Raw genomic sequence first — 11,441 nt, 5'->3', positions numbered from 1 at the left:
ATGTGGCCACCCCTTTCACCACAGACCCTCTCTTTGTCAGGCCCTCACTCATCAGATGTGACTTGCTGGAGTTTGAGCCTCTCCGCATTGGTCAGTGGAACCTGGGGGCGGCGTGTGTGCAGTCAGCAGGTGTCCAAACAGCGCCCTCCCCTCCCTCCACACGAGGGGCTGCTGCAGAGACCCCCTCTCAAATCCGCCCTCCCTCCTCCTCCCAGAGGGAGGGGGCAGCTCCGAAGGTTGGGCTCTTTCTTCCCAGAGCAAGTATCTGCCAACGTAAGGGGTGATTACCAGCCAATTAGGGGGGTCAGAGAGGCTCGTATAAAAGGGGCCGAGGAGCTGCCAGGGGAAGTCTGCCAGACACCTCAACAGCACGAGGCAGGAGCGGTGTGTGCCATAGCCGACTCTGCACCAGGAGCCCCTCTGCACCAGGGAGACCCTCTCCACGCGTTCTGGAAGCCAGCCATCCTCTGTCCCCATCCAGCCACACCTCCACCAAAAACAACTTTGAAGAAGCAGCTCATTGCCCCCCCGTCCCCCCTTTTGCCCCACCTCATAGAGTTTGTCCACCTCAGCGCTCCTCTAATCACCCCGGGACTCTGCGACCACCTCAAAGCTAACTGTAACGTCTCAAAGTCCTGCGCCTACCTGCGGCGCTGTGTTCCACTTCGAAGCCCTACGCCCACCTCGAGGCACTGCACACATAACAAGGCCCCGAGCACTCTGTGCCAGACCTCAAGACCCTGCGTCCACCTCAAGGCCCTGCGTCCACTTCAAGGCGCTGCGCCCACCTTAAGGCTCTGTGCCCCCCTCAAGGCGCTGCGCCCACCCCGAGGCCCGGTGGTTTGCTGCCTCCTCAAGACTGTGCCCACGTCAAGGCGCTGTGCCAGAGCAGAGGGCTCCATGATGGGCTCCGTGCTGCCGGCGGAGACCCTGGTGCTGAAGGGGGGCTTGAAGCCGGGACAGGGCCTCTCCCTGGCAGAGATGATAACCTCGGACATCCTGCACAGCTTCCTCTACGGCAGGTGGAGGAACGTCCTTGGGGAGCAGCTCTTCGAGGAGAAGACAGCCCACACCAGCCCGAAGACGGCCTTCACAGCCGAGGTCCTGGCGCAGTCCTTCTCCGGTGGTGAGTACCGGGCCCCGGGGGTGGGGGTCCATGTGAAGGGGGCATGTCCCTGGCCATCCCTATCACAAAATAATGACCAGGCCCCCGAGGGACCAGCGCGTGAAGTGGATACGTGTGTGTGAGTAACCGAGCGCGAGGGCTCTCGAGCCCACCGATGGAGCTGCGCGTAAAGGCACCTGAACCCCCACCCTGGCGACACAGCCCGTACAGAGCAGGCGTCTACCTGGTCACACAAACTCCAGCGGAACCTTCAGCCCAAGGCCTGGGACGTGTGTGTGTGGGGAGAGGGGGGTCGCGAAAGAAAATGCGCGTAAAGATACTTTACAGGTCTCTGAATGTAGCACTGCCGACCGCAGGTATAGACGCACTTGCAGCCACTTGGCTCGTTCAATTTAACCTCCTACTCTATGGGAAGTGATTTGCACCTGGATCTACAGACCACCAGACGTAGCAGGTCTGTCTGTGGCGAGAGGTGACTCTTAGCGGGGCACCTGCAGGCCACCGAGAGCTCACGGACACACCCTTTGGGTTTTACAGATCGTGCGTCCCAGCGCGCAAACGAGCCATGGGAGGACCTGGCCTGTGATCCCCGCGCCCCCAAGCAGCCCCACCCTGCCTCCGTTCCCAAGGGACCCCCTCTACTCTCCTCTCCCATGGCAGACCCTTCCGTGGAGCCCTTTATGGCAGTCTCTAGGCGTGTAATACCACTTGACTGCAAAAGAAGCGATCTTAAAAGGAATCATTTAGTTAACTCGCGCTTGACCCGCGAAGGCTCCGGCGCGGCCCATGAATTTCTAAGAAGGCGCTGCCTTTTCTGTGGGACGTGTCAGCGCTCCCCAGAAGCCATTCATCACCCTGCCCGGCCGGGCACCCCCGGCAGGTCCCTTTCACCCACCCTGCTCCTGTCTTAATTTACTGTGAAGCCTAATTCTGGGCCTTTCAGCGCATGTCAGGCGCGTAATCGGCCCATTTAGGCGCTGGATTCCTGCGCTTTTAAACAAGTCGTGCCCACAGTGGGCGCCCCTTTATGGCCGCGCCATTCTTGCCAGCCTAATGAATTTGAAATTAGCCGTTCCTTTTGGGGCGCCCCCGAAGAATGCCCGTCAATGGCGCGCCGTGACAAATCGCTGGATGTGCAGAAACGGACACCGTTTAACCCGGGCTCCCAGGCTGCACTCCCGCCGCGCTGGTTCCCAGGTACGGGCTCCAGGGCCCCCACTGCCGGGAGGGCCCCCACTGCCCGGGAAGGCGACGGGTCCTGCCCATGTTTTGTGCCTCTCGCTTTTCCTCCTATTCACTCATCTGACCCCCTTTCTTGCAGTGTTTTCCCAGGCGGGACTTAGGGGGACACAGGCGCCTTTTACCCTGCGGGATTCGGAGCTTTCCGGGGGCGCAGAGGGAGGGCGGTGTGATTGGGGCTTGATGTGGGGTGTATGGGAAGAAGGGAGGATTGAAGTTACACAGGGTGTAGTAAAAGAAGAGGGGCAGTGAAGGAGAAAGAGGCGGAGGTCGAAACCTGCGCGCTGCGCGCCAGGCTGCAAGAAGCGCGCGCTTCATGGACAAGTGGGGAGTGGGAACCGCGCGGGATGATAAACGGCGCTTATTAAAAAGGCTTTACTAAATTAAGTCACTGCTACACACACCGAGCATGTATGTTTGCCTGTCTGCCTATATCCAGAGTGTCATTAAAACGTCTATAATTCTCACCTCTTCCATTCAGCGCCTGCAATCGGCCAGGCTAGAGTTATAAGCGCTATATAAAACACATTCTATCCACATACGTATATTGGAGCATTAAAGGCCGCTAATAGCGAATGAAGGGACGGCCTACGCGGCCACTCAAATGGATCTATTTCCGTGACAGAAGGTTTACCCACTACCGACCATTCGACTTAAAAATGCCACGAAGATCGATAGGGCGTGGGGGCGGTCAACAGGTGGGTGCAGATATATTATATTATGGGGTTTTATGTTCTGGAACAGACTAGAGTTGTATTTCTCACTGAAAGTAAAGGTGTACAAGACTACAGTGCTATCGTAACACTGAATATATGTTGAAAGTCTACAGCACCTACTGCCCCAATGAGGCTGAGATTTTAGTAAAGTAAACGTTGCGATGCGATGCATTTGTTGGGGGCAGCGGCGGCTTCGAGGTAGGTCTGACACCCGTCGGGGCACAGGGGGTGAACACCGCACGGGGTAAGTCAGACACCCGTCGGGGCACAAGGGGTGAACACCGCCCTGGGTAGGTCTGATACCGGTCGGGGCACAGGGGGTGAACACCGCCCGGGGTAGGTCAGATACCGGTCGGGGCACAGGGGGTGAACACCGCCCGGGGTAGGTCAGACACCCGTCGGGGCACAGGGGGTGAAGACCGCCCGAGGTAGGTCTGACACAGGGGGTGAACACCACCCGAGGTTGGTTTGACACCCGTCGGCACACAGGGGGTGAACACCGCCCGAGGTTGGTCTGACACCCGTTGGCACACAGGGGGTGCCCGAGGTAGGTCTGACACAGGGGGTGAACACCACCCGAGGTTGGTCTGACGCCCGTTGGCACACAGGGGGTGAACACCGCCCGGGGTAGGTCAGACACCTGTCGGGGCACAGGGGGTGAACACCGCCCGGGGTAGGTCAGACACCCGCTGGCAAATACGGGGTGCCCGAGGTAGGTCTGACACAGGGGGTGAACACCGCCCGAGGTTGGTCTGACACCCGTTGGCACACAGGGGGTGCCGAGGTAGGTCTGACACAGGGGGTGAACACCGCCCGAGGTTGGTCTGACACCCGTCGGCACACAGGGGGTGAACACCGCCCGAGGTTGGTCTGACACCCGTTGGCACACAGGGGGTGCCCGAGGTAGGTCTGACACAGGGGGTGAACACCGCCCGAGGTTGGTCTGACACCCGTTGGCACACAGGGGGTGCCCGAGGTAGGTCTGACACAGGGGGTGAACACCACCCGAGGTTGGTCTGACGCCCGTTGGCACACAGGGGGTGCCCGAGGTAGGTCTGACACAGGGGGTGAACACCGCCCGAGGTTGGTCTGACACCCGTTGGCACACAGGGGGTGCCCGAGGTAGGTCTGACACAGGGGGTGAACACCACCCGAGGTTGGTCTGACGCCCGTTGGCACACAGGGGGTGCCCGAGGTAGGTCTGACACAGGGGGTGAACACCGCCCGAGGTAGGTTTGACGCCCGTTGGCACACAGCGTGACCCTCTCTCTCCATCCTTTCCCCTCAGAGGTGCAGAAGCTGTCCAGCCTGGTGCTGCCCACCGAAGTCATCATCGCCCAGAGCTCCATCCCCGGAGAAGGCCTCGGGATCTTCTCAAAGACATGGATCAAAGCTGGCACCGAGATGGGGCCCTTCACGGGCAGAGTCATCTCCCCAGAGCACGTGGACCTGTGCAAGAACAACAACCTGATGTGGGAGGTAAGGGAGCCGCATGGTGATGGTGACACAAGCACACATGGATGGGTGTGAAAACACACACACGTGCACACACGCTTACATTCATCTCACCAGAGCACAACAACAATCTGATGTGGGAGGTAAGGGAGCCGCATGGTGAACCAAGCGCACATGGATGGGTGTGAAAACACATACACGTGAACACACGCTTACATTCATCTCACCAGAGCACAACAACAACGTGATGTGGGAGGAAAGGGAGCCGCATGGTGACACAAGCACACATGGATGAGTGTGAATACACACACACGTGTACACACGCTTACATTCATCTCACCAGAGCACAACAACAATCTGATGTGGGAGGTAAGGGAGCCGCATGGTGACACAAGCGCACATGGATGGGTGTGAAAACACACACACATGTGCACACGCTTACATTCATCTCACCAGAGCACAAAAACAACGTGATGTGGGAGGAAAGGGAGCCGCATGGTGACACAAGCGCACATGGATGGGTGTGAAAACACACACACATGCACACACGCTTACATTCATCTCACCAGAGCACAACAACAACGTGATGTGGGAGGAAAGGGAGCCGCATGGTGATGGTGACACAAGCACACATGGATGGGTGTGAAAACACACACACGTGCGCACACACGCTTAAATTCATCTCACCAGCCCACAACAACAATCTGATGTGGGAGGTAAGGGAGCCGCATGGTGAACCAAGCACACATGGATGGGTGTGAAAACACACACACGTGAACACACGCTTACATTCATCTCACCAGAGCACAACAACAATCTAATGTGGGAGGTAAGGGAGCCGCATGGTGACACAAGCGCACATGGATGGGTGTGAAAACACACACACGTCCGCACACACGCTTAAATTCATCTCACCAGCCCACAACAACAATCTGATGTGGGAGGTAAGGGAGCCGCATGGTGAACCAAGCGCACATGGATGGGTGTGAAAACACATACACGTGAACACACGCTTACATTCATCTCACCAGAGCACAACAACAACGTGATGTGGGAGGAAAGGGAGCCGCATGGTGACACAAGCACACATGGATGAGTGTGAAAACACACACACGTGCACACACGCTTACATTCATCTCACCAGAGCACAACAACAATCTGATGTGGGAGGTAAGGGAGCCGCATGGTGACACAAGCGCACATGGATGGGTGTGAAAACACACACACGTGCGCACACACGCTTAAATTCATCTCACCAGCCCACAACAACAATCTGATGTGGGAGGTAAGGGAGCCGCATGGTGAACCAAGCGCACATGGATGGGTGTGAAAACACACACACGTGAACACACGCTTACATTCATCTCACCAGAGCACAACAACAACGTGATGTGGGAGGAAAGGGAGCCGCATGGTGACACAAGCACACATGGATGAGTGTGAATACACACACACGTGTACACACGCTTACATTCATCTCACCAGAGCACAACAACAATCTGATGTGGGAGGTAAGGGAGCCGCATGGTGACACAAGCGCACATGGATGGGTGTGAAAACACACACACATGTGCACACGCTTACATTCATCTCACCAGAGCACAAAAACAACGTGATGTGGGAGGAAAGGGAGCCGCATGGTGACACAAGCGCACATGGATGGGTGTGAAAACACACACACATGCACACACGCTTACATTCATCTCACCAGAGCACAACAACAATCTGATGTGGGAGGTAAGGGAGCCGGCATGGTGACACAAGCACACATGGATGAGTGTGAAAACACACACACGTGTACACACGCTTACATTCATCTCACCAGAGCACAACAACAATCTGATGTGGGAGGTAAGGGAGCCGCATGGTGACACAAGTGCACATGGATGGGTGTGAAAACACACACACGTGAACACACGCTTACATTCATCTCACCAGAGCACAACAACAACGTGATGTGGGAGGAAAGGGAGCCGCATGGTGATGGTGACACAAGCACACATGGATGGGTGTGAAAACACACACACGTGCGCACACACGCTTAAATTCATCTCACCAGCCCACAACAACAATCTGATGTGGGAGGTAAGGGAGCCGCATGGTGAACCAAGCACACATGGATGGGTGTGAAAACACACACACGTGCACACACGCTTACATTCATCTCACCAGAGCACAACAACAACGTGATGTGGGAGGTAAGGGAGCCGCATGGTGACACAAGCGCACATGGATGGATGTGAAAACACACACAGGTGCACACACGCTTACATTCATCTCACCAGAGCACAACAACAATCTGATGTGGGAGGTAAGGGAGCCGCATGGTGACACAAGCACACATGGATGAGTGTGAAAACACACACACGTGCACACACGCTTACATTCATCTCACCAGAGCACAACAACAATCTGATGTGGGAGGTAAGGGAGCCGGCATGGTGACACAAGCACACATGGATGAGTGTGAAAACACACACACGTGCACACACGCTTACATTCATCTCACCAGAGCACAACAACAATCTGATGTGGGAGGTAAGGGAGCCGCATGGTGACACAAGCGCACATGGATGGGTGTGAAAACACACACACGTGAACACACGCTTACATTCATCTCACCAGAGCACAACAACAACGTGATGTGGGAGGAAAGGGAGCCGCATGGTGACACAAGCACACATGGATGAGTGTGAATACACACACACGTGTACACACGCTTACATTCATCTCACCAGAGCACAACAACAATCTGATGTGGGAGGTAAGGGAGCCGCATGGTGACACAAGCGCACATGGATGGGTGTGAAAACACACACACATGTGCACACGCTTACATTCATCTCACCAGAGCACAAAAACAACGTGATGTGGGAGGAAAGGGAGCCGCATGGTGACACAAGCGCACATGGATGGGTGTGAAAACACACACACATGCACACACGCTTACATTCATCTCACCAGAGCACAACAACAATCTGATGTGGGAGGTAAGGGAGCCGGCATGGTGACACAAGCACACATGGATGAGTGTGAAAACACACACACGTGCACACACGCTTACATTCATCTCACCAGAGCACAACAACAATCTGATGTGGGAGGTAAGGGAGCCGCATGGTGACACAAGCGCACATGGATGGGTGTGAAAACACACACACATGTGCACACGCTTACATTCATCTCACCAGAGCACAAAAACAACGTGATGTGGGAGGAAAGGGAGCCGCATGGTGACACAAGCGCACATGGATGAGTGTGAAAACACACACACGTGCACACACGCTTACATTCATCTCACCAGAGCACAACAACAATCTGATGTGGGAGGTAAGGGAGCCGGCATGGAGACACAAACACACATGAATATGTTCACACACACACACACAGTTACAGCTTGTGCAAGAATAAGAACCGGTATGTCAGGTAAGGGGCCATATGTGGTGATGCAGACACACCTGCACGCATAGTCACACACAAATGCACACACGCAGATAGGATCATCTCCACAGGCCATATGGTCTAGTCTTAGTCTTAGAGCAACAACCAGCAGGCCCGACATTGTGACACAAACACACACGTGCACACAGATGTGGACGCACACAGAAAGACAATATACTTAGACACATATCTGTACATGAAACGGATACATTTGCACACACACACACAACCGGGCACATAAACATGAACACACACACATGGACTCCCACAGTAAATATGCGTGCACATATGCAGAGATGTAGCTGTAGGGATTGGAGACAGTAACGCAGAAGCACACAGAGAAGATATGCACATATACTTTGAGGTAGAAAACATACATTAACAAGCACATACGCATACTGGGTGAGGAGACATGCACATACTTGCACAAAATACCACACACATGCACACAGCCCCACACATACATCTCGAGTCCTATACAAATAAATATACACAAATTCCCAGGCACACACATAATTCCACACACACATATCCGCGCCCAAAAACACACGCAGGCATATATTACTTTGTGAAGCTATGCGCAGACACACGTCTACATGGAAAGGACGTGTTCACACATAGGAGGGCAGACGTCTGCAGGGCGATGGGATGTTCATACATGAACAAAAATATCACACGCATGTTCACCCTCATACACACACGTGTACAGTCTTAGCACACACGTACAAGCACACAGCCCCTCCAAACGTCTTTAGGGGGTCCACACACAGGCACATATACAGAGAGAGACATGTGTAGAGAGACGATGAAACATCGTGAGGCACAGAGACCCGTTTACACGGTGCAGGAGTAAAGCATTGTGATGCACAGAACCCCGTTTACACGGCGCAGGAGTAAAGTATCCTGATGCACATAGCCCCGTTTACACGGTGCAGAAGTAAAGCATCGTGATGCACAGAGCCCCGATTACATGATGCAGGTGTAAAGCATCGTGATGCACAGAGCCCCGATTACATGATGCCGGAGTAAAGCATCGTGATGCACAGAACCCCGATTACATGATGCAGGAGTAAAGTATCCTAAGGAACGGAACCTGTCCAGATGGTGCAATAGTAAAGTATCCCGGTGCACAGAGCCCCGTTTACATGGTGCAGGAGTAAAGCATCGTGATGCACAGAGCCCCGTTTACACGGTGCAGGAGTAAAGCATCGTGATGCACAGAGCCCCGTTTACACGGCTTAGGAGTAAAGTATCCTGATGCACATAGCCCCGTTTACATGATGCAGGTGTAAAGCATCGTGATGCACAGAGCCCCGATTACATGATGCCGGAGTAAAGCATCGTGATGCACAGAACCCCGATTACATGATGCAGGAGTAAAGTATCCTAAGGAACAGAACCTGTCCAGATGGTGCAAGAGTAAAGTATCCTGGTGCACAGAGCCCCGTTTACACGGTGCGGGAGTAAAGTATCCCGATGCACATAGCCATGTTAGATGGTGCAGGAGTAAAGTATCCTAAGGAACAGAACCTCTCTAGGCGGTGCAGCAGGAAAGTATCCTGTTGTACAGAGCACCGTTTACATGGTGCAGGAGTAAAGCATCGTGATGCACTGAGCCCCCTTTACATGGTGCATGAGTAAAGTATCCCGATGTACAGAGCCCCGTTTACATGATGCAGGAGTAAAGTATCCTGAGGAACAGAGCCCCCTTTACACGGTGCAGGAGTAAAGTGTCCTAATGCACATATCCTGTTAGATGATGCAGGAGTAAAGTATCCTTAGGAATAGAGCCTCCTTTACACGGTACAGGAGTAAAGTATCCTGGTGCACAGAAACCGTTTTGAAAGACGCAGGAGTAATTCATGTATTCTGATGGACAGATGCCGTTTAGATGGCGCAGGAGTCATTTCTGTAGAGAATCGTCTGGCGGCAAACATATGACGATCATTCTCTGTGACCTCACTACTCCCTTTACCTTCGCTTTCTGTATCCCCACACACACACTAACACCTTTTATTTTACCTCCTCTGGTTCCCTCCAAACTCAGACGTGTAAAGCCGCTCTGATATTTGACAGTTGGTTGTGGAGTCTTCAGTTACCTCCGTGGTTGCCCGTTTCACCGTGCGCCTATTGCACCAGTCACCACGACCGCATTTATTTACATAATTTATTTTGTGACTTTATGCACCTTGGACTCAGCTCGTGGGCATCAGAGCGCTTTCCAATAGGGAAAGAAAGCTGTATGGTAAATACACATTCTCCGGCGGAGTTACCAGCAGCGGTATTTACCGCTCCCTGCAGAGGATGGCAGACTCACCCCTACCACGAGCGCTCCTCGGCCCTATGGCTGTGGGGTGTTTCAGACCTTTCTAGACTTCGCTTTTCTGCCCCCTGGACTCTGTAGGCAGCACTAGCCCCCCCCTAGCCCTTCCCCCCCCCCCCACACCCTTTGCGGCTGGCCTCTGCGGGAAGCAGGGAGGAAGGGTTCTCAACCCCAGCCCCTCCTGCACCAGATCTGGGGATTCCGGAGCCCAGGACCACGGCATGTGTGTGTCAGACGGAGCCTCGGGGGGCTGGTAATTGCAGCAAATGAATACAGCTTTCTGGGGGGACGGGGTCATACATGAGCGAATCTGTCGCCACTGACATCAAACGACACTCAGTAATTAAACAAAACTCTAACGGGGGCCCCGACACCCAGGGGCCCCTTGACGTGTCTCAACTAAGACTGCTCAGGGGCCAGGGAGAAAGAGGCCGAGGAAGGGAGACAGGCTGGGGGCAGCTGAGGAGAGGAGACAGACTAGAGGCTGCTGAGGAGAGGAGACAGTCTGGGGTCTGCTGAGAAGAGGAGACAGACTACAGGCTGCTGAGGAGAGGAGACAGTCTGGGGTCTGCTGAGAAGAGGAGACAGACTACAGGCTGCTGAGGTGAGCAGACAGGTTTATCTGCTGAAGAGAGGAGTGAGGCTGGAGGCTACTGAGGAGAGGAGACAGGGTAGAGGCTGCCCAGTAGTGGCGACAGGTAGAGGACGAGGAGAATAGACAGGCTGGAAACTGCTGAGGAGAGGAGACCGGCTGGGGTCTGCTAAGGTGAGGTGGCAGACAAGAGGCTGCTGAGAAGAGGAGACAGGCTAAAGGCTGCTGAGGAGAGGAGACAAGTTATGGTCTGCTGAGGAGAGGAGGGTGAGGAGACAGGCTAGAGGCTGCTGAGAAGAGAAGAGAAGACAGGCTGGAGGCTGCTGAGGAGAGGAGACAGGCTAGAGGCTGCTGAGGAGAGGAGACAGGCTTGAGGCTGCCCAGTAGTGGCGACAGGTAGAGGCCGAGGAGAATAGACAGGCTGGAAACTGCTGAGGAGAGGAGACCGGCTGGGGTCTGCTAAGTTGAGGTGGCAGACAAGAGGCTGCTGAGAAGAGGAGACAGGCTAAAGGCTGCTGAGGAGAGGAGACAAGTTATGGTCTGCTGAGG

General features: G+C 54.4%; 1 protein-coding gene across 1 annotated transcript in view; it reads left to right on the top strand.

The window, feature by feature from the left end:
• The first annotated feature begins 361 nt into the window (after positions 1-361).
• The window catches only part of PRDM12 (PR/SET domain 12), a 44,271-nt gene continuing 33,191 nt past the window's right edge, over positions 362-11,441 (top strand). Inside the window, exons 1-2 of the mRNA XM_085613967.1 lie at positions 362-1,126; positions 4,370-4,560. Of these exons, the coding sequence (XP_085470093.1) occupies positions 901-1,126; positions 4,370-4,560 (417 nt within the window). The 5' untranslated portion in view covers positions 362-900. The remainder of the gene's footprint in view (positions 1,127-4,369; positions 4,561-11,441) is intronic.

Source organism: Triturus cristatus, chromosome 1_2, assembly GCF_964204655.1.
Source record: "Triturus cristatus chromosome 1_2, aTriCri1.1, whole genome shotgun sequence".
Classification (NCBI taxonomy): Eukaryota; Metazoa; Chordata; class Amphibia; order Caudata; family Salamandridae; genus Triturus; species Triturus cristatus.
The sequence above is the reverse complement of the archived record's forward strand: the minus strand, read 5'-3'. Positions and strand labels throughout refer to the sequence as shown.